The sequence below is a fragment of the Falco cherrug genome, chromosome 2 (assembly GCF_023634085.1).
Source record: "Falco cherrug isolate bFalChe1 chromosome 2, bFalChe1.pri, whole genome shotgun sequence".
Lineage (NCBI taxonomy): Eukaryota > Metazoa > Chordata > Aves > Falconiformes > Falconidae > Falco > Falco cherrug.
Genome location: NC_073698.1, coordinates 22263868 through 22287816, shown reverse-complemented (window position 1 = coordinate 22287816; position 23949 = coordinate 22263868). Strand labels below are relative to the sequence as shown.

The window sequence follows — 23949 nt, the reverse complement described above, 5'->3', positions numbered from 1 at the left end:
TTTCCTGACACCAGTCTGTAATGGTTTAAGCTCTGTCATCTACTTTGTGTTAAATTTTTCAGGTACAGTGTAAATAAAGCATGCCATGAAGTCATAAATCTAATCCTCACAGTTTAACAGGGAAGCAGGGAATGACAGTCATTCTTGTCATGAATGTGTGTTGGAAATAGTTGAATTGTGTGCTGTCATACTCAATTACACAATCCATAAATTTGCCTCCAGTTTGGGGCCAGTTTCTTAGTGAATTGGTGCATTTATTTTGACTACAACACCAGTCTGTGTGTTGAGAGAAAATAAATTGCAAAGCAACTTCCCCTCTTCTTTTTCTTCATTGTTGTGTTAAGGTGGCGTGCCACTTCTGTGTCCTGTTTGGCCCAAGAAAGTTCAGTCGTTCTGACTACCTAATCCTTCTCCTCTACTCATTAATGCTGTCTTGACTGCTGTCATATTCTTAAATTCTTCACCACCCCCAATTCACCTAATCTCCAATGTTTCTTGGGGTTTCCTCGCCAACATGCTGTTCTGCATCCTGCTTCCCTCTGGAAGGGAGGTGACCTCTCTCCTCTTGCTAGCTTTTTGATCTGTTTCCCACAGTTCTTAATGCTAACTGGGGATCAGGTGTTCTCCCATAACAGATTCTGCACCTGGCCCAGGAGGTCCCTGAGCTGCCAGCCAGGGGGGCCCAGAAGCTCCTCTGGGAGTGGTGGTATATGCTTGCTTGTTCTTGCAGTCATTCCCGGATGGTTGCTTCGGGCTATGGATGTGATGTAGTTTGACTGTATGGCTATTTTGGTCTTTTATTTTGCTGGCTTTATTTGTGTAAAACTGATTTAGGCAGACTTCAGAACTTTATGCAGCAGATGGCTGGAAGTACTGCCATGTTTAGCAATTTTGTGATAAATTTTGAACTTTTAATGTATTTATTGAATTTTATATGAGAAACATGATTTAAGACAAGCAAAAATCTGTAGCCTCTAACCACCAGTGCACTCAGTCTTGCTGCCCAGTGTACTCTGGCTGTCTTGACAGAAGTCAGATCAAGTTCACTCAGTATTACACACGCAAAACATTCTTAAAAATGAATTAGTTGTTTAATTTGGGAACCTAGTGTATCTTTCTGAAACAAGGGGATTCTTTTTTGAGCTAGAAGTAAAAAGATAAAGGACAAAATCCTTTGCCATGATATTATGAACATGGGCATTTAAAAATCATTGATGTAATTCTGCAATAGAAACCTTTGCAGAAAAACTGAACAGAAAGGGAATGCTTTTCTTGATTATTTCAGTAAAACATTATTGCAGTGTTCAATCCTAAGTATTTTGGGTGATCCTGCTGTTACTGTGATGGCAGTGAGATTTGGCCTGGTTGTGGTTGCTGATGGCTATGGTCAGGTTACCTGTAGCCAGGGTGAATACTACTATTACCACCTTGCTAAAACTTTGTCACCAAAATGGGAGTGGGGGGGGGGGGGGAAGTGAGAGGAATAGATGAGGGCTTGTGGTGCACCGAATGGGGCCCTCCCAAGGGCTGCGGTTTGAGGTGCCGGAGCTGTGGTGGTGGCCCGCGGGGCCATGCCTGTTGGGAGGCTGGGGAGCACTGACAGGCTGTGTAACATCTGAGCAGCCATATTGTTGTTGGTGCTTGGTTTTTAGCAAGTGAGAGAGAGACCACACTAACCCAACTTCGCTGAAGTGTAGCAACAAGGGGAAAAAAAAAGGGGGGGAGGGGAGGTCTTCCACTATACGTGCTGCCTGTGGTTCTTTGTCCTGGAGGGTGCTGACTAGCTCTGTTAACAGTAGTTGAACAAACTGAATTAATTTACCTCAGCTTCTCTAGCCACTGTAATAGCGCTCCTCTTGGTCAGGCGGTGTGGCTGTCTGGCAAGGTGCTGGGGGCTGCAGGGGCCTTGGCAAGGAGGGTGCCCCATGGCAGGCACGGCCGGTTCTGCAGGGCGCAGTTGAGCCCCTCGGCCAGGATGGCAGCACCTCTGGGAAGATCTGTGTAAGGAAGGACAACACGCTGCACCCATGGTGAGGGGAAAGAAATAAGAAACAGTCCTGCAAGCACCCAGGTCAGAAGAAATTCCTGTCACTTTAGGGAGGGGGGGGCGGGAAATAATCTCAGTATGACTCTTTTTTTCTTCAGAGTGCATAGAAACAGTTTGTGAAAGCTTACATCAAGAAATTAATAACCTTATGGTACTAGAAGTTTCTTTTTGTGATTTCCCTCATCTCTTCCTTTCATGGATAGATGCTGGAGAGAGTACCGAACTAAGTTATTTTAAGGATGTAAACTTGATTCTCGCTGTTTCAGTAGTACGATGTGGAAATAGAGCTTTTTGGCTCAGATGTGCTTGATGTTGAAGAGATGCAACTTAAATATTACTTCTGCTGTCGTCTTAAGGGGGTTCATGTATGCAGGTTTCTATACTACTTCAGTTTATTCAACCGTGTGCAAAACCCCCAACTCATGTTCTTTAGTTGAATATAGAAAGAGAAATCCAGACCACATCACTGGTGGCCTTCATGGAGGTAACCTGTTTCTCTAGACCAGCAGGTGTGTGGTCCAGAATAATTACTTTAGCTACTTCAGTTTTGTTGTTTGTTTTTTTTTACATCTGTCTGTTAAACTGGAGATGCAAGTAGGAAATGCAGCACTTAGCAATGGTTTGTGGTTTTGCAATCCTCTAAAGAAATCTGGATCTGTAAACTGATGAATGGATTGCAATGAGGCATAAATGTCATGTTTTCATTTCTGACAGTTATAACTCTGTTCTAGTGGATTTTTTTTCGTGTTATATAAAAAAAAAAGTATTTTGCTTAGACCAGCACAGACACGTCACAAAATGAGTACCTTTAAATAACAATAAGCGGAAGCATGTGTACTTCTTGGTTTAGCAGTTACTCAAAGCTGCACAGTTAAGATGAGCAGGAGTACATTTTCTATTTTTTTTAGTGTAAGAAATGGATGAGGATTTGCTGAAACAAAAACCAGTTGTATATGTCACTGAGACAAATTTTAAAACAAAGTAAAAAAACTGAAAAGGTATATAATCCTAAAAGTAGCATTTGACTGGTTCTGAAGAGTTTGCTTTTTGTGTTCTGTTATTCTGTGTTCTGTGTGTCAAGACCTTCTCTATCAAAAACTGCATGTGCACCTCAGATAATGAGAAACTTCTTGAACCATTTAGTAGTGGTTAACTCAGCTAGAACTGATGATTAAACTAACCTGCATGGGAATAGAACAGGTTTCTGTAAGTGTTAAATTCACTGCAGTAGGAAGATGGCAAAATTTGGGGTGACAGTGAAACATGAACACTTGATTTATATTTTTTCTTTTTTCCTCATCAGCAGATGTCAGTGAAAACTTTTTTAGAGTAGGAAATACTGTTTGAATAAATAGTAATACTTTGAATAGTGTCAAAAGCAATGAAAGGCATTAGGTTATACCTGCCCTACAGCTGAAAAGAATGTATCAGCTACTGTGGTCATGTGTCATGTGGCAGTGTGTAGTGGAGATGCCAGAGTCTCCACTGAAACAAGGCCTGTATTCCTAGGCGAACAGGTGCAGCTTTTGCTAATTTGTGACAGATTAATACGTCTGACTGAGGTCTTATGGAAACACTAACTCATGTCAGTGCTAGTTTGCGTGTGTGTATACTGTGCTCCATTGCATAGTCCAGAGATGCCTTGCTGTAGTTTAGATGCACTTTACTTATACTAGAAGGAAACACTATTTTCTTTGTTTATTCTTCAGGCTACAAGAGCCTCTCTGACTCAACACTGTACCAGTTTGGGGGAGTCGCTGGGCAAGGAAAACGATATTGCTCTGATTATTGATGGCCACACATTGAAGTATGCCCTTTCATTTGAAGTCAGGCAGAGCTTTCTGGACTTGGCACTTTCCTGTAAAGCGGTGATTTGTTGCAGGTAAGAAGTTCTGGGACTTATTCTGGTAATGAAATGGACATGAAACCTGTGAAATCTTACTTGTCATGTTAACTTTCTGTTTATGCTTATAGTGCTCACAGGGGATATAGATGTAGGGGCAACAGTGCGATATTCAAGAGGAGGCATGCCACGCTGAGCTAGTCGATATACTTGATTCCTCTGCTGTGGAACTGTAACAAAGTGAGGCTGTGCTGGGAGGAGTAAAGGAGGACTGTAGAGAGGTATTGCTCTTACAGTGCAGACAGGTCTGTGAAAGTGTTCATGAGGCTGACAGGCCAACAAATTTAAGATTTCAGTTCTTTCTCTCTTACTGGATCCTCTACAGTGCAGCGGGAGAGCTTGTACACCTTCAAGGTGAGCATTCAGTCAGCTTCAGGTTACATCCTGATTGTAGAACTCCGCTACCTCTTGGAAGCAGTCTTGGAAGGAGTCATGCTGCTCACGTGTAAGAAAGAAGTAACAGTATACTTTATTGATATAACTAACTTAAATGGTGAAAGTGACAGTTGTTTAACAAGGTTTGATGGCAAGGTATACTTATTTACTGTGTACAGGACAGGATCAGACAAAACCGTCAAGGAGACTTTCCTATTGACTCATGAGGTTCAGAAAGGACCCATTTACTTTCTAAACTCCTCAGGAGTCTAGGTGCAGCTGGATCCGCTCCTAGATGTGGTCAATGGTTTATGTTTTAAGAATTATATATGTGCAATCAATCCTTTATGCTACTTAGCTAAGATTTCAAAATTCAGCATGCTGTTAATCACTTTACCCAATATCTGTTGCAGCATGGAATTACTCAATCTCAAGGAGTAACCTCGAGAGGCATTCCTACTCAAGGGGAGGTCCTGGTGCGCAGCCCAGTGCTGTGCAGGAGAGCTTGTTGGGCCCTGATCTATCCAGTATTAGTTAAATAATATGATTCACTTTAGTCACGTTTACATATCAGTGTTGGGTTCACTGTTCCAGATAGCCCTTGGCTATCACTTTGCCATCTGTCTGCCGAAGTTCCGAGTAAGCTGGATGCAGCCATCACAACCCCCTCTGGTGGTTATGGCTTGGGTGGGGGTGCACACTGCTATGCCAAGTACATTGGAAACCAACTTTGTTAGTAGTGTCTTCACTGCTGCTATGGAGGAGGAACTAAGTTCTTCACTGAAATTAAGTGCTGTCGAATAATGCAATTTTCTCTGCTGCCGTCAGTCCTAACTGAGTCTGATCTTTTGTAAAATTATGAAAGATCAGGAGAAAATATTAAATCAGATTGCCTGACGATAGTAGACACTGAAGAGGAGGAGTAATGGAAGTGGTCCTTTGTAAGCAATAGGAATTGGGTAGCAAGAAGTTTGTGTGACTGTTTAATTCAGCTCTGGAGAAAGTCTCTGGATGAATTCAAGTTGTCTTATCAATTATGTATGCTATGCAAGAGTGTGTATAACAGTGCAATGTGCCCTATTAAATGTTAAGACTACCACTTGCTTGACTAAGTCACAGCAGAATTTGTTGCTGTGTGTGGATTTAACCATACATAGATGTGGTCCCATGTCATGACTACTTCAGAAGGAGGAAATAAGAGCACCAAGAAAATGACAGACAAAAGCTGGCCTGCTTTACTGGATACAGCTTTCTGCTGCATCATTTTTAATTTGGAAAGATTATGCAGCCTTAAGGACCCTGCGTCTGTATGTGAGGGATTGTGCTTGTTGTTGTTATATGGGGAGAACTGTGAAGGGATTATTGATTTAGGTAGACACTAGGTTTTATCTGTGTTCTAGAAGCAAGACCTGCTTTGTAGGGAATGAGTATATAGAGACCTTGTAGTACTGTTTTGCAGTCTTTCTTGCTTTTATGATGTGCCCATTAGCATGCAAATATTGCATGGCAAAGCAATTGTAGACCATGAACCTGAGGTAGATAAACCTGTTAGCTTTTCCCATCTCTGACTAGTTTCTTTCCAAGTGTTGGGACTATTGGACTCATGTACTGTAGGATACAATACTGGGGCTGTTCAATGTAGTCTTTAATGCCCTGACAGTCAGAAGGAGTGTGCCCTCAGCAAGTGTACAGGTAATGCAAAACTGGGAGGAGCAACTGATAGGCTATGTGGCTGTGCTGCTGTCCTGAGGGATCCTGACAGGCTAAAGAATTGAGCAGAGAGTTCATGAAGCTCGGGAAGGGCAAGTGCCAAGTCTTGTGCCTGGGAAGCTGCAGTCCCTTGCACCAGGAAATGCTGGGGGCTGCCAGGTTAGAAAGCAGCTTTGTCCAGTTGTTTTTTTAAGGAGGATCCCGGTAGACAACCTGACTATGGGGCAGCAGTGTACTCTAGTGGTAAAAAAAAAACCAAACACGAAAACAAAAAAACACCACCCAGCCCCCCCAAAACCCCCCCAAAACAAGGCCAGTAGTATCCTGGGTTGCAGCACAGAGGAGTGTTGCCAGCAGGTTGAGGTCACATCTGGAGTGCTGTCTAGTTCTGGGATCCCCAGTGTAAGATACGAAGAGGTTTAATGGTGAGAGTTCAGTGCAAGTGCAGGGCCACTAAGGCAGTTAAGGGACTGGAGAGTCCCTGATTAGAGAGGCTGAGAGAGCTGGGAGCAGTCACCTTAGAGAAGAGAAGGCTCAGAGATGTGCTTAGCAGTTTGTATAAATACAAAATAGGAGTGAGTGAAGGTGAGGGAGTCAGGTTCTTCTCTGCAGTGCTCAGTGACAGGACAAGATTCAACAGACAAAACCCATGAATGTCTTTCTGAAAGCAAAACACATCCCCACGATTTCACTGTGTGGGTGCTGCAATGCTTGGGAATGGGCTTCCCAGAGAGGTTGTGGAATCTCTGTTCTTATGAGACACGGAAAACTCAACTAGATGACACAGTGCTGGTCATGCTGCTCTAGCTGACGTGCTTTGTCCAAGGGCATTGGAGCAGCTGATTTCCAGAAGTCTCTGCCAACCTGGGTGATTCTAGGATTCGGACTGGGGACAGATATCTTGGTTTTTCCAGCCAGTGCTCCTTGTCTTCTCTCAAGTCCTGTTCGAAATAGCTGTCAATTGCAATGACTTGCCCCAATATTTTTTTAATAGCATTTTTTTTTCCTCCTGCTGATTTGCTGTTTGTTTTTTTTTTTTTTGAGGCGGGGTGCAGGGGGAGGGTAGAGTAAAAGCGGATGAGGTGTTAGAGGAGGGTTCTCACTTTTTCAGTTTTGTGTTTTATAAGAAGGAGCTCACATAATTACAGCAATCTTCTCTTGAATGCAACAGGCGCAGATGCAGGGACAGTAGGAAGGTCAGCATTCTCTTTGTGCAGAGTGACCATGGTCTTAGGGAGCACTAAGCTCAGGAAGGGAATTGACCTTGTGTTGCAGACACACTGTTTAATTTGTTGGAAAGTTAACAAATGTTGAGCAAATACAAGTTTCTTAGTTTCATACTCCTATCATAATGCTTTGGTAAAGATCCTTCCCAAGCAGTTTGTTAGTTTATTTCTCAAAGATTTGATAAGCTAGGTCAAAGACCTGTGTAGCTGAAACAAATCAAAAATTGCAACTTATTAAAATTATACTATGTTAATATATGTAATTAAATGAAGATAATGAATGGTCCTGTCTTGCAAAGAGACATGTAATATTGAACATTTCCCCTCACGATATTTTGTGACTGAGCCAGCAGCAGTTTTAATTTAGTGAATTGGCAAATTGAGCAACAATGCAGAAAAAATACTTCTAAGTATAAATCAAAGGGGAGAACATGATGTAATTTCATAGGCTTAAAAAGAGGAACAAAATAACTGAGTTTTAAATCCACAGGGAAAAAACAGGAATGCCTTTAGTAGCCCTTAAGTTTTTGCAGGAACTATCAATTTACTTGGTAGGTGGTAGATACTGAAGAAAGAAAACCACTTTTTTTCTGATCTGGGTTGTTTTTAATACTATTTTGTGTGTTGAAAAGACAGTGCACTTAAAAACTTTGTCCTGTGAAGTTTAAGTGTAATTGGCATAGCAAGAGGAAACGTCAAATTGAGTTAGTCTTCAAACAAATGTTAATTGGGAGGGGGATCTGGGTCTTTTACTTAGCGGTATGATGTTTATCTACTTTAGGAGGAGTTGTGTTGCTAGTCTAAATATAGCATGAATTCGTGGGACTTAATATTTCATAAATTTACTAAAACTTTTTTGTGTCTTGAGTTTCAGCTGCGTTTGCCATTCAGAGATATTTTTTTAAAAAATATACTTAAGGTATACTGTATATTCATTTGCTGGGCTTCAGGCATAAACTGTAGTTGAACTTGATTCTCCTCACGGTAATCTGAAAAAGAAACTGAAACCTGGCCCCATTTTGCATTAGGAGGGAAAGATGGTATCTTCTGATGGGGTTGTCTTCCACTGTTACAGTGTGTCTAACGGCCACTGGCACAGTGGAAGGAAATAGACGACTCTGGAGACTTGGTGAAGCTTGCAAAATCAAACCAAACAATTCTCTAAGAAAAAACCTTGTTAAAAGTTTTGGGGTTTGTTTTTGTGGTGTGGGTTTTTGTGGTTTTGTTCCCCCCCCCCCCCCCCCCCCCCCCCCGAAAATGACAGATCTTATTATCTCCCCTCACAGTGACTGAGATTTCAGAGTGTCAAGAGCAAGCAAAACTTACTTTTCAGTGCAAGTAAATGTAGTTTGGAAAGCAGTTGAACTCATGACTTCATTTACGAAATCTGAGTTGTTGATTGCCTGACTCAGGTTTTCAAATGTTCCTTAAAAGGACCTGGTTTTATTGATGTTTTGTAAAGAGCAGCAAAATGTTAGGGCTTAGGTAGAAGATTATTTTTTTTAATAGCAAAATGGAGTTTTACCATTTATCTAGTGTTGATACCTCTCAAAGCTAGCTGGTACCGGAGATGGCTGTGTTTTGCTTTGAATGTAGAAGCAGCCAAGAAGTATTTAACTTGCATGTTACAGTAGCATATTTAATTCTCTACTCAAGAGCCTGTCTTCTGTTGATATATTTGTATTTGAAATATGTAGTGTTTGAGAAATAGTTTTTTATGACTTAGGATGATTTGTTGTTGTTGCTCTTGAATACCGCTCCTGCAGGTGACAGGGACTCTGCCTTTGGGTTTAGTGACATAGTAACAAGATTTGTATCAGGGAGAAGAAACTAATCATACTGTATACATAAAAATCACTGTGAGCAGTTTAAAAGTACTTCTACTTATAATAAATTGTAGGACAGTGGAAGTAGCCCTTCCTCTAATATTTCAGTTGTACGCACAATGAAGCAAGCATCTTCAGACTGTGTGGCATAAGGCTGGGACCACATCCTTTATTAGGCTGTTTTAGGGTGTTGGTTTTTTTGTTTTTTTTTTTTCTTGTATTACTGGCCATTTCTGCAATACTTCGTGAGGTGATGGTGCTAGGATGTTGTTTGGGTGGAGCATTACTTTTCCGCACATGTATCTGGAGAACAAGAATGTTAAACTGAACTTTTGTACTTAAATCATTTGTACTTAAAGCCTTGCTCAGCTGAGGGAATGATGAGTTGATGCCTTTATTGGAGAGTGTTTGGGCCTTTGTAGCAAAAGCAGCACCACCCCCCACCCCCCGACTTCTTAGAGCTGCAGTTTAGAACTTGTATATTCCTAAATGGAGGAGATTAGTTGCCATACAACGTTTGGATGATTATCACTCACTTCAAACATCCACTGTGTATAATTTGATGTAGAGGCCAGTCAGTTTTATTTGGTTATTTCATAGCCAGTTGTGAAAAAATGGCTTGTACAAGGAAGTGCTTTTGCTCTATCCTGTCCCTCTAAAGAGACACAGATGCTTCACTGGATCTGAATTCTGCTTAAAGGTAATGAAGTTGCTTTAACCAGCCTCTTTTCCTGCATTTTTTGCATGAGACTGTCTCTATTGGAACACCACTCGCTCTTCATGATGTGTGGCTTTTTCAATACAGCGTTCATCTGCTTCTACTGTTCACGTGCTGGTAGAAATCAGTAGACATCAACCATGGGAAATTCAGTGAAGGTACAGTGACTTCATCAGCCTGAAGCCTGCTCTTAGTAAAAGAGATTGCAGTGTCTGTCTGGAGCAATTGAGTGTTCCTGAGGTTTTATCTTGTTGCTGGATTCTGGCTCATGATAATCTTTAAGCAAGAGGAACACCAAAAGAAGTCTAGATTGCTGTACGATGTCAGCTTTTAAGCCCTACTTTTATCAGATGTCCTGTTCTGCAGAGATCTGTAAACTGATGCGGCATGAACAGAAATTGAGGAAATTCAGCAACAGTGATTTCTATGGACTGTCTGCTGTTTCCACAGAGATACTTGCCATTTCATGGCTACTACATTGGCATGATATTGATAGCTTTTAGGTATGAAAGGTGAGCAGCTGTTGCTCAGTATCTAAGAATTGACTGCAGGACTTATGCCTAACCTCACCAAATAGCTTTGTTAGGTGATAGTGACACAAACTATTGCTCTCAGTACCCTGAGCAGTTGTGGAGCTGTAGTGATAATGGCTAGGAACTGAGGGAAGAAGTAAAAAAGGTCAGAAAATGCATGTTCTTTAAACACTCCCCCACCCACCCCCAACAATAAAATCCCCTGGTTTTCCACTTGTGCTGTTATTTCAAATAGTATGCAGAGTGGGTGGAGTGAGGACATGCACCCACAAACATCACTCAGAGAACAGAAATGAGGGTGCCCTTTCCCTAGGGTGTCTGCTCAGGTGTTAAAAGGGAAGGGATTTAATAAATGAAAGCAGAAGGTGGGAGAAAGAAAGGAAAAAAGCCTGTGAAAAGTACCTGTTGCTAATTGTTAATGTCACTTCATCAACTAGGTAACGAGGAGATGAGGGTATAAGAGGGAAGTTGTCTCAGCACTCTGGGTTGTAAGGCCATAGCTTGGATGCTTCTGGTCTTAGATCGTCATGTGGAGGAGGTGCTAATAATATAGCTCACAAAATGAACATCTGGAATACCTTGTAAATATTTATGCCTGTAAGTCTTACACTGTTGCCTCATATTTGACAAAGTGATTGTTCTGTGCTGTAGTTCAGAATGTGTGTGTTTATTAAATCAAAAAAGTGTCTTGTTGACTTTCATTAGAAAAGATCCCAATTCTTGTGACAAAAAATTGCAACACAATTCTGATTAAGAGTATGCAAACAGATTCTAACACTAATTGGTCCCAAAGAAAATTATGGATGCCTTATGTCTTCCTGTATGTACATCTTATGTTTTCCCTCATCTGTCACCTACTAAATTATCAATGCTCATTCTTTTGTTCTGCTTCTGACAACTCATGACAGCAATATTCATCTCATGACTTTGAAAAGCACAGAAGAACCATTCCAGCAGCTTTAATGTATGTAGATAATTGAAGCGGGAGGAGGGTTTGGGGTTGCAGCATGACGTGGTGCGCTCTGCACTCTTGGATAGCGTTTACTCACAGATGATGGGAAATGATTGCCTGAACTGTCCGGTGTGTATGTAGGTGTGTGTAAAGCAGTCTTGGGACTTAGAACTATCTTTCTTAAAAGCCTATAGTCTGCTTTGCAAGAGCTAAGTAAACTTGCAAAATGCCACTGATTCTGTGTTGGAAATGGGCAAAATTTAGGAGAAGGCTGGTCTAAAAAATTTTGGTAATTATCTTGTTTTTTGAGCAACTGAGCTTCTGCTGAATGTTCTGGCTTCTGTTTGTTCGTGTTAGTCAGTGTCCTGAGCTACGACAGCTCCTGAGCCTCACTTATAGCTTAAATCGTTCAAGCACATAGCTGGTGTTTGAAGGGGAGAAAAAATTACTGGCAATTGTAGTTGCTTGTCTGGTCAACTGAGAACCCAAACAGCAAAGACTTGACTCTAAGTGTACTAATGTTTCTCAAAAATGCTGCTGTATCAATTAAATGAATAAACCAAGTTAACATCCCAGACTCAGAGTATTTCTCTTATAAGGAAATACATGCTTATCAAGTCAGAAACATCTGTAACCACTTACTCACTGTCCTAGAATTATTTTTGTTGACACTAGAAGAGTAGTTAAAGATAATGTTTTGACTGTTATTTGTTTCTTAAATGACACAGTTGAAGTATGTTTCACTCTTTCCCTTTGGTACCTATTCATTTGTCTCACAGCGTGAACTTAAATGATTTTTAAAAAACATTTCTTTTGCTTAATTTCATCCCATTATTAGGACCATAACTGCAACTAGAATCATATTCTTTGTGTGTCTGGGATGAGGAAATGATTCAGTCCAAGTAATCTCAAAGTTGAACCGCTATTCCAGTTTCCACTGTTATTCACAATTTGGCAAAATGTTCACTTTTTTGTAGTTATTAATGAAAAATAATTGAATACACTTGGAGTGTGTTTTTAGAACTTGTATGCTTCAGGCCAGTTCGGGTACCTGTTTTAGTGCTGGATTTGTTTTTATACTGGATGACCGAGTGACTTCTCATACCCGTAAGTGCAATTATGAATGAAGAACTAGTTCCTGAAATATTCTACTACAGTCACCTTGAACTTCCTATTTCTCTAACCATTTCTACATGCTGGTAAGTGAATTTTCCATTATTTGGAAAAAGTTGGAGGAAAGGCACGAATACAGCTAAATGTAACTGACTTTCATTTTTCGTTAGAAACAATTTTGTAGGAAAAGTACACTGTATGTCCTGATAAAACAAGTTTCTTGTTCAACTACTGTTTACCCTAGGTGTTATTTCTAAAGTCCATCTGTTGCCTTTTTACGTTGTGAGCCTAGTATTTGGGTGACCAAAATCTTAGTATTTCACTTGATGAATTTCATACAATGCAAGTGAAATTTGAGCAGTGGTGCGATAACTCGCAAACAGTTCCAAATGGTATTGGGATCAGCTTCTTTGCCACGCTACAGTACCTTGTCCAAATTGCTACCAGTCTTTTCAGTTTCTGAGCAGGAGCAGCCAGCAGTGCTATGTTTAGTGCTACACTTCCCAAATTGGAAAATAAACATTCCGTAGATACTACACATGAGAAAACACTATGCTGCTGCAACGTATGCTATTTTAGAAGAAAGATAAATCTGTGATTTAGAATACCTTGTTCCATGAGAAATTCATAGCACTCGTGTATTTTTCTTTCCATAAGCATTAGTGTGTTAACCCCTGTATTTTGGGGATGTTCCAACTTGAACAATTACTTCTCACTGAAATTCCCCTGCCTTCTCTACTGAATATAATATTATTCACTTCCTACTCAAAGCTGTTGTGAAGCTGTCAGTGTGAGCGCTAAGGGTAGCCAGGTTTTAACCCAGAGGTGCTACAGCAAGGTTGTTTTTGTGAAACCCAGGTCTAACTGTTGGCGAGCCTTGGTTTTAGCCTTCTGGCTTGTAAAAATAATTTTAGAAGCATAAATGTTATCAGTGCTGTGTTGAAACAAAAGTGTGTATGGATATTAGGTTGAGTGTTTTTTGTGGAGTCTGGGGCGAGTTTGGTGGTGGCTTTTGTCTTTTTTCTTCAGTTGGGAGGTGGCTTACCCAAGTATCTGTAGTTTGCCAGTGGGGTTATAAATTAACTTTGTAACTTAGTAATCAGCAAAATGTTTGAGCTCTTTTAGGATGGCTTATGTCATATATGTAGCATATGGTCTCTGATATGGTGTAGAAGAACATTCATTGGCATATATACTTCTGTATCTGGTAAGAACAGTTTCTTAATATGATGAGACATGTAGGCTAACTGTCCTGTCTCAACTGAAGCTTCTCCCCAAACCCAAAGTGTGTGTCAGACACTCTGAATCTCTGTAAGACCTTAGTAATACAGATTTTTTTCCTGTTCAGGCATTCTGGCATGATTAGACTTTTGACAGTCCTCCTATTTCTTACTGCTTCTTGCTTGTTGCACCAAATACCCCTTTCCTGAGCTCCTGGAACAGTATGTTGCCTGCCAGGGAGTGACTGAATGTTTCCTCTTATGGAATTACCTGCTGGTCCATCAGGCTGGATGGAGGCCAAGGGTCTTGTGCCTTTGTGCAACCTTGCAGCTGCTTTGTAAAGGCTTCTGTCTCCATAGAAAAGATCTTTCATTCGTTGTTCACAAAGTTGCAACTACAATGAAATATTTTTCCTTTTCTGTGTGCTCCTAATGATGGAGGATATTATGAGGCAATAAACAACTCTCCTCATCTTGATCATTGCTTACTGTTCTGAATGTTTGTCTGAATATTGACAAGTTATAAAAGATGTCAAAACTTTACTTATGAGGGGAGGATTTGAGGATACTCCTTGCTTTTATTGAAATACTTATTTTTCTTCCAAGTTTAGTATTTGAGTTTCACTAATACCCAGATGCATGCATGTACAGAAGACAAGCGCCTCTAAAGAATATGTGGTGCTGCATTGCTTTCAGAAACAAGACACTGAAAACAACTGTGATACTGCTGCTTTCATAAGATACAGCAAAGTCCTGTGCTCTATCCCACAGGACCAGCTTAAATATTTTATTTCCATTGTTAAAAGTACCGGATATAAAATTACAGAGGCAGGAACAGTCTGTCCTGCAAGCTTCTTAGTACTGCAGGGAATTAACTTGATGAGAACTCCGAGCTTTAGTGCACCATAGTAATAGGCACTTAAAAGTTTTAAAATACCAATTTTACCACTACAGTGGTAAAATGGTTCTGGTTGAAGTTTCCAAAAGTGCTTAGTGTTGGTGGAAGCTGACTAGAGTAGGACAAGTTCAGTAGGAGCATAGCTGAATCCATACTAGATAATTAGAAATCTTGCTCTGAATAGAATGGTTAGGCTTCGAGTTATTTCTCTGCTCTTTGTATCTCTGAAGTCACGGCAATTAAAAACATGTAGTAACCCTGACTTGATTCAACAGGCTAGAATAGGAATCAAATACTTTGGGTTTGTTAATGTGATTAGAAAGTTGAAGAGGCACTGGCTCCAGTGGGTTATGCAGTATTTGTCATGTTGATGTGACAAGACCTATAGATTTGCTTTTTCTTTAACTGTGTAAGTAAATCCCACCATATTCTGCAAGGAAATCAAGGCTGCCCAATTGAAAGTGATTTAGCAGAAGTGTTTTCCCTAGCTGATGGTGTGAGAATTTTGGGGGGATTTAGACCTTCCTTTGCACAGTTGTCCACAGGCAGCAGAAGTATTTCTCTGCAGGATTTCCTATGTACTGCACTCTGCAATTTGCTAACAGTCCTCTGTAAGTGATGCTCATCTGCTTATGCAGGGTAATGCTAAACTCAGATTCTTCTGTTTTGAAGGATTTGTCAGTAATTCTCCTGAGCATTTAGAATGAAAGGCAAGTGAACAAATATGTGAGGGATACCTGGACTTGCAAAGATATACTCCAGAATTTGAGAAAAAAAAAAAAAATTGCTGCAGTTGAACTACCATTCAGTTCAAAGGAGTCAGTATTCTGGATACCACCAGCAGCATTAAAATGGTAAAAATTTGATTTCTACTTTCACCTTTAGGCTTTTCTTGTGTGATGTATGAAAAATCAGGTTTAGATGGCTCCACCCTGTTTTATGAAGGCTGCATGGAGATATCCTTGTCGTGTCTGTGTGCTTTAAGTTTTCTTCTACTTGTTCCTCCCCTAGTGTCCAGAATAGATGGTACAGTGATAGGCATTGAAAAAGATCATCTTAATTTAGTCTTGCTTCTTCGTATCCAACTCCTACTGTTTTCCATGCCACAGCATATGCTAACACTTTAAATTGCTCCATGTCACAGATCTTCTGTCAAATGTCGGTCTTCGTTAAATATACTGTCTTTGTGTATTTCTAGTGTTGTTTTATTTATGCCTGACACATACTTTTTGTGTACAACACACAGAATGTGATGTTCCTACAGGGAGCTCTTTGATCAGAGCTTCTAAACTTGTGTAGGATGTTACCTGTATTTACTTGCTTACATGTGATCTTGAAAGGGCTGTTACTTGTGGGCCCTGGTAAGGAAAAAAGTCAGGCTTAAAACAAACAAAAAAAGCCTGTGATGTGTGTCAGGGTCTCAAAATGAAGGTAAGCTACTAAATGGATGCATGTGTGATGAATACACTGTTTGAGAAATAGAAATGCCTGTCATCTTTCTGCAAAGTAGGTTCTTGTTCTTCAGAAGCATGTGCTGAGCTTTCAGGGGTTGCTGGCTGAAGAACTGATCATCCTGAATAGAGGGGCAGGGTTTGGCAGCCTCTGCAAGGTCAGAACTTTTTTGTAGTTGAAGGCAGGCTGTTGCAGTATGTGTGCAGAAGCATTTGCTGTAGTTGGCTTCTCTGTGGTCTCTCACTGAACTTTAGTCTTTCATCTGGTGAAGTGTTAAGTTCAGAACTGTCTGTACTTGAAGGTGGAGCGTCATTTTGTGTATGGCATGTTCAGTGTCAAAGTCACTGCCTGCCAAGTTTGTCCAAAACTTTCTACCTCTACATTCCTCACCCTGCAGGGAAGCATCCACTTCTATATACCTCGGTACGATGTTGTACCAACAGATTGTCCAAATCCAGTCTGAATTGTGTGGGTGTCTCGGAACTGTGGGTCACTGATTTTATTTTATTTTTTTTGTCCAGGGGATGGACTGACTCTGTTCACTGCTCTAGTGATATGAATGTATCCCAGGTTGAACAGTGATGGCATTGAGATCACTACGCAAGGGTCAGATGTTTGCATCTTGGCTCTGTTGAGGGATATTTGTGGGACGTTTATGTGTTGTTCTTCTTTCTCCTACACTCCAATGAGTATCCTTAAAACTGACAGAAGTAGCAACCACCTCATAAAATCAGAGTTGATGTAGATGCATTTTGAGACAAGGTTTGGGTCCTTAATTTTTATAAGTGGAAAGCAGCTGCACTATTGGATTTTCTACAATTCAGATTGGGTCTTTATAGACTGTTAAATACTGTTAGGGTATAGCAGGAGCCAGAACATGACTGAGTTAAACTTTGGGTTGGGGATAACCTCCAGAGAAACAAGTATCTGCTTGATTATTTGGATATTCTGCAAGATCTTGTTTGTAACTGCATTACTGTTGGTTAAGAAGTTCCAATTGCATTGCAGGAGGAAAAAATCAAACACCACTTGTAAGCAGTTCCCTTAAAGGTATCTGAGCTCATTACTGTTAACCCCTGGTGCTTGTGACTGTCCCTGCACTGGGACAGACTGCTAACTGTTTTTTCAGCACAACTAGTTTTAGGAGTCTTAAGGAAGTAATGTGTGCAAGCTTTCTCCCTCATTGTTTCTTATGTCTAATTCTTTTGATAACCAACATGTGCGGGCTGGAAATCTAAGCTGTTCAGGGATACTTTGTTAGGGCAGGCTTTTAAAGGCAACATAGAACTAATTTTTGTCCTGTCCAAGTGTAAGAGTCTAATGAATGTTTTCACTTCAATTGCTGAGCTCAGGAGTTGTTAGCATGTTGATGGGATTTGTTGGTTGTGTCTGGCTAGTTGAATGGGTGAAGTAAGTAGTGATGATTTAAGAGAAACTGTTAATGTAGTCCACTTCAAGCTTGTTTACAGCAGTAGAGCTGTTCTAGGAGACGGTCCTGCCTGCTGTACCTGGCCAGCTAGAACCCTGTTCACCTGTTTTGGCCATGTCTACTTCTAAGGATGGACTTGGGGTGATACCTGGTGACTTGCTGTCCTTTAGTTGTCTGCTAGTGCCACTAACCTTCTTGCAATTTGTTAAGTTATAGACATGGTGAAGTAACTTCAAACTACCGAACAGCTGTTCTGAAGACTAGACGCTGCTTTTCTGAAATGTTCAGTATCTCATTTTATGGCAATACTTAAAACCAAGAGAGTTTTCCTTCTCCCCATGACAAGGTGACTGTTGTTCACACTTTGAAGTTTGGTTTTTAGAGTTGTAAAATACCAAGTACCTTCACATTTAGAGAGTAAATATTGCTTTGCTGTTCATAAAGCAGATGACTATGCTTGATTTTCTGGTCTGTAAGAACCTGGCATGTATATACAAGTACGTGCAAGGTTCATGCAGATTATATGGACAAGAAGCTGCAGATTTTTTTTTCTTCTTGTGACCATTTAATATTTTTAAATGCTGTGGATAACCTGGAGATCAATATGGAGAGGGCACAGGCATCCCGTTTGGGCTGGCCCACCTTGGAAAGTAGGGCATGTCCCAGTGGAGGCTGCTGGACCCAGCAGCTGCTCTCCAGTGCACTGCTGTGGCAGTGTTGTGCTTCTGGAGGTCCTGGGCTGTGAGAAAGTATGCATTAAGATGGATCCTATTTCCGCTTTTTACTGCACAGTTTCTGATGTTTAACCAGTTGTTTTGAGGAAGCATGTGAATGTTCAGTGTTGTAGATTCTGATCAGTCATCCGGATATTTCCTGCAGAGAAGAGACTGCTTAATTCATGTCCTTGGCTGGGGGAGGAACTGGCCTTGAAGGGCTGTGTGTATTCATTGGGTGTCAGTGCCTACTGTCACTTACTGGGCCTTTACCTGGGCTTTTAAAGCACTTAACATGATGTCCTGATGGGATTGGAGTGTGTAAACTACCTCTGTCAGAGCTGATGTAGGGGGAGGTGGAGGAGATACTTGTTAACAGTAGCTAGTGGTTGGGGGCCCCTTAAGCAAGGCACAGTAGTTGTAGCCCTCCCCAAAGGAAGCACTGCACCTGATTTGAATTAAAAATAGAAAAAGCAAAAAGGTACTTAATTATTCCGTTTTTATAAATCTGTTCTGTATAATTACTGGTGGTATCTTGGACTTACTTTTTTTTGCTCATCCAAAAGACTAATGTTTTATATGATGTGGACGGAATGGGTTCAGTACCTAAGCTGTAGTGTGGTTATTGGGGTCCCTCCCCATTTCAACTGTCCTAAGTAAAGACCCTGAGGATCACAGGAGACCTGGCTCTTGGCTATTGTCTCTTCCTCAACCGCCACCTCTGAACTGTCAGTTTAAAACAAACACATCTACTTCAAATCACAGGTAGTAAATGAATTTACGATAAATTGGAAAGCAAAAGAAATTGAGTCCAAAAGTAAGGGCATGTAGAGTTAAACTTCAAACTCTGCTGACAAGACAACTTTTGACTGTACTGCGTGTTGCAAAGTTTTGGAGATCCTTTTAAATATTCAGAAGTGTTGCGACTAAAGGATGCAGTCCTAGTTTTAATTTTTCTGTTTCTAGTTTCCTCTTTTCTCTCCTCTTTTTATAGTTTCCTAGAAAAAAGCAGTTGGAGGGGGTAGGGAGGGGATCATATGGAAACATCAGAGTCCAGAAAACAGATGGCAACAGCTTCTTCAGAGCTTTTGTGGCTTATTATATGAATAAGCATTTAGGGACCTTTTAAAAGCATGTGTCCTGGACCCAATACCATATCCTTAGTCCTGAGAGCTCAATATTCATGTTTTGATACAGTTGGGATCTATTACAGTATATAAAAAGCTCCATTGATTTGGAATTCTGTTTTTAATGTATATTTGTGCCTATTATCAAAGGTTGGCTCCTGATGTGTGGCTCCTGGCTGTGCTGAAAGGGGAAGAAGCATTCTAGGAGCTCTGGCACGTTTGCAGACGTCTCTTGGGGTGAAGCCAGTGCATGGTCTCTGCAGTCTGTTGCTTAAAGGATGGGTCATGTGAAGCACCCCAGGGTACCAGGCGTCAGGAATGTTGCTCTTTCAGTGGTTGGCAGCTTGGAAGAGGCATATTTTTAAGTATGCTAAGCACCAGCAGTGTTTTCTGTACCTTGGCACAGTGGGGTCAGGTCAATCTAGTATGTGAGGGCAGTGAAGAGGTGGTGCATTTCTTCTTGGAGCCAGGTGTCCTACGGTGTGATGGAGACAGGTCTGTCATTGCAGTGTGTTCCACAGCAGTGCGTGTTTTCCTGGGCTGTGTTAGTGTAGAGGGTATTGCAGAGAGCCTGCTGGAAAGTGGAAGTTGCTGGGGTGACAGCAGGGAGCTTTGAGTGTGGAGGTCGCAAGGGAGAAAGGGATTTCTTCAGCCTACCCAGGAGATTTGTATTGCTCAGTTTTTACAGTTTCAAATTGATTTGGTTAACGTATGACAACTTATTCCCCTCTGCTAGTTATCAGACTTTGCTTGTGGTTTTGTGTTTAAGGAACAAGAGCATTTTTATTGTGGCATTCCAGCATGGGTTCTGTAAATTTATGTTGATGCTTTAAGATGTGTGGCCATTTTATACTAACACTTGACTACTTTCTCACCCTCTTTGTTGTGGATTACTAATTACGTTAGTTTTATTTGCAAATATTGTAGTATTTCAGTGCCTATGCCACAGCTTGTCAGGGCAGATGAGTGTGATGGAATCGTACAGACTGTCACTGGAAATCCTGTAGAAATGCTGATAAAGGATACCGCTCTCTTATTACACTGTTGTAATAAGAATTTTAGACATGTAATACACTACACCTTTCACAGTCATAGTCTCCTTTTCTTGTGTGACTCTTCTCTGCTACAGCTACAGTTTGCTTTCTCTTTTTCCCTAAACACCTTCCCACCTTCTTCACGTGGTTTCCTCCGTTCGTTTATTGGATGCTAGTCTTGCATACCAGGCTGACAGGCTGATCTGTTGTTGCCAATTTGCTGTGTCTAGGGGAAAACTGATTTTTTCCTTTACCAGGTATGTACTGCAGAAATCAATATTTTATGAGATGGTAGAGAGCAGGAACAGTGGCGGCAGCAGCAATTTAGCTGAAGGTGCAGCAAACAAGCCCACTGTGCATACTCAGTATTCACAGTCCAAGTCCAGAAAGGGAGGATTGGAAAGAATTTTGTTTTTGGCCTGAGAACAAGAAAAGGATTAAAACACCAGTAAACTTATTTTAAGTTTTCTTTTTGCCAAAAAGAAGGAACTGAGTCCAGAATGTACTGTGCACACACAGGAGTACAGTGTGGTGTGACTGAAGATCATAAAAAGACTTTCTTCTATTGTCAGTCCTAATTGGCGGCTGGCACTGATTAGCAAGAGGAAAGAAGTCTAGGAAAGGAAAGACAAATGGGGAATTTTATTGAGTGGAAAGCTGCTGAACAAAAGAGGACTTCTGTTCCTGTACGTTCTGGTGGTTTTAAAGAAACAAGCTTTCTGATGTTCAGTCTTTTAGAATTGTAGCTTGGATAGCATTGTATAGCAATTAAGGGTTTTTTTCAGTAGTTTACCTTGTTTAGTTAAGCTCTTACATGCTTTGATCCATTTTGATGTCCAAGTGTGACGGGGTTTGCCTACGAACTTGATAATTCTTTTTGTCATCTGCTTCAAAAATGAGGGGGATGGGTGGGAAGAGGTGGAGGGCAAAGTAACTCTTTCAAAAGATGGTCTGTGGTGTGGTTTGTCAGGAATTCCTATACTGTGAGCTTTTGTCTTGCTATTCATGCAGTGGTGCCAGTGACCTGAAATAATATTTTTGCCTTGGACTCTTGAGCAATGAAATCGGAGATGTGGGACCTTATCTCCTGGCATTATGAGGAGATCCTGTTGGAGTGCTGAACATTTAAGTGCTAGCAGCATGAAGGCTGTATTTCTGAGTGTGATGCATTATATAGGCACGTGAATCATGTATTAAATTCTTAAGTCAGTGCAAGCCGGCCATGTCTTTTACAATTTGATGCAGACCTTGTGAAGGTTGAATCTGCATATGGTGTAGTCACACCGTTACAAAAAAATTCATTTCAACGATGATGTGAAAGTCCAAATTGTAATGCTGAAGTTGGCAGGCTACAACAGCACAGATACTGAGGCAGAAATGCCTTCTCTGGAAGTAGACAGGCTGAGAATCTATTTCACATTCTGGGGACTTTACAAGGAGCAGCAGAATTAACTGGGTGGCTTTGCATCTGTGGTGCTTGTTTTGGATGTCTGAATACCTGACTTGTGCTCTTAATTTGCTGTCTAGACTTGAAACACCTGATGTTCGTGTAGTTCAGCACTCTGTCATGGTTATGTATGTGACGATGCCTGTTCCTGCAGGCTTTGCACTGCGAGAGGCTGTATTAATATCTTGTTTGTTCCAGGATGGCTTCAGACAATGGTGTGGTTCTGCAGATATGTTGGTGGGAATTTGTTTTGCAATAACAGTAAGAAGACATCTGTAAATGAAGAATAGCTTTGTTTTTAAAGGTAAAGGGATTAGGGATTAGCCATTGAATTTACAAAATCAGCAAGTGGGTCTTGAAAGGCTGGTGATAGTTACAGATAGGAGAAAAAAACGCAGCACAAATAACTTAAGTACAAGAACAAACTGCTGTTTGACTGTGGAATTAATTAAATATCTAAGTGGCTTAGGTGCTTAAAGTAGTTTAGCTGCAGCTGCCACCAGCTTCTTCAACAGGATAAACTGCATAGTGTGAAGTCCAGGCTTCTGTAGCTGGGCTCTGTGTATCTGCTTGCTGGAGTGTCTGCTGCGGAGAAATTTGCTCTGTGTATGTATGTTAACAGTAAGAGTCCTCAACATGAATTCCATATCCATTGTTACTTAAAATACTCACACCAACACTGGTAGGTACATCTCTAATAGACTTGAGAATAATAGAGCAGTGACCGATAAACTGCTGGTATATGTAGATCAAAAAGCATACTCTTTTCTAAAAAAACAAGTTACAGAATTTTGCTGATAGAGGAATACTTTATGCAGTGAATACTTCAGCAAGCCATTTGGAAGAAATTCCTTCTAAAACTTGGAAGAAAACTTTACTGGCCTCAATATTGCATGGACTGGAAAGTTACAGAAGGACCTTAAGCAAAAATAGTAGATGTGGCAGTAATTTGAGCTGCAGGGCAGTGAACAGTGCTTGTAGAATAAGTATCAGGCTCAGTTAAACTGAATGTCTTTATTAATGATTTAAAGGAAGAGGCTAAACAACTCCTCAGTTAAAATCACAACTTGATACTAAATGGGGATTTTTTTGCAAGCTCAGGTGCAAAGAAAGATGGAGTACAAAGAATGGAGTGGTTAGATCTTAGGAGACAGTATAGAAACAAGACAAGAAAGATGTGTGTGTATTGGTGAAGAGAGAGAACTGGCATATTTTTATGTGGGAGAAGTCTGTTCAGCATGTTCTGCCCGGCTGTATGTGTGCCTATGTTGTACTAGTTCGGAGATGTGCTTTGGCAGCTGTAATGAGTGTTGAATTCTTATTGATGCTAAAGACTATGGGTAAGAATTAAACTTGGATCATACTGTTACAAATGAGAGCCTATTGTTCATAAAACCATGCTTCTCTAAACAGCAGCCTGATTTTGCAAAAACACTGAGGGGCTGTATCCCTTAGGACTTGAAACAAATGAGGACGTTTAATACTTTAGAAATCAAACTTGTTAAAAGTTTGTCACAAAGAGGTAGTTACCGGAGTTCATGTCCTGAGCTAAGCTATAGTTCAGCCTATTGTTATTTGGTGTTTGTGCAAGCTACTCTAAATTATGTAATAGTAAGTGGCTCAGTGAAACAAGTTTTCTCCTGTCTGTAGGGCACTCGCGGGAGGATGGAGGGGCCAGTTGTTCCATGTGTTGTCATGTGTCCCTGTCCTGTCCGTCCGCCCCCCCCCGGATGTATGGTGCCTCTGGGATATTTCAGACAAGCAAGTTAATGATCTTGGTGTTTTTTTTACATTAGCTATGTAGGTGAGATAAACATCCTTTTCTGTGTTGTGCTCTGTAGAGTCAGGAATACTGATAGGCTTTCAATAGATCCCCTATTCAGAACTTCATTAGTTTTCAGGGAACAGAGCAATTCTGGATCTAATAGTGCTATATTTGTCAGTCTTGCCAAAAACATTTTACTAGATGCTGTTGTAACTGATGCTTGATATTATTACAGCTTGGGGAATGCATTGTTTTATAAATGACATTAATAAAATGTGTAATACTGAGGAAATCCAATGTAAGCAGTTTTCAAATTGGTCATGCTTATTATAGAAAGAAGTTTTAAACTCTCTCATAGAAAACACTGGACAATGTTCTCCAAAATGTCCACTGATATGTTCTGCTTGATTGAATGTAGGTAATACAGACAGACAAGCATGAAGCAAAATACTTAACATTTG

General features: G+C 40.7%; 1 protein-coding gene across 4 annotated transcripts in view; it reads left to right on the top strand.

Moving 5' to 3' along the window:
- The window catches only part of ATP8A2 (ATPase phospholipid transporting 8A2), a 349977-nt gene that overhangs the window by 136885 nt on the left and 189143 nt on the right, over window positions 1-23949 (top strand). For all 4 annotated transcript variants that reach the window (XM_055702611.1, XM_055702612.1, XM_055702613.1 and 1 more), the window contains one exon: window positions 3757-3929. In XM_055702611.1, coding sequence (XP_055558586.1) covers window positions 3757-3929 — 173 coding nt within the window. The remainder of the gene's footprint in view (window positions 1-3756; window positions 3930-23949) is intronic.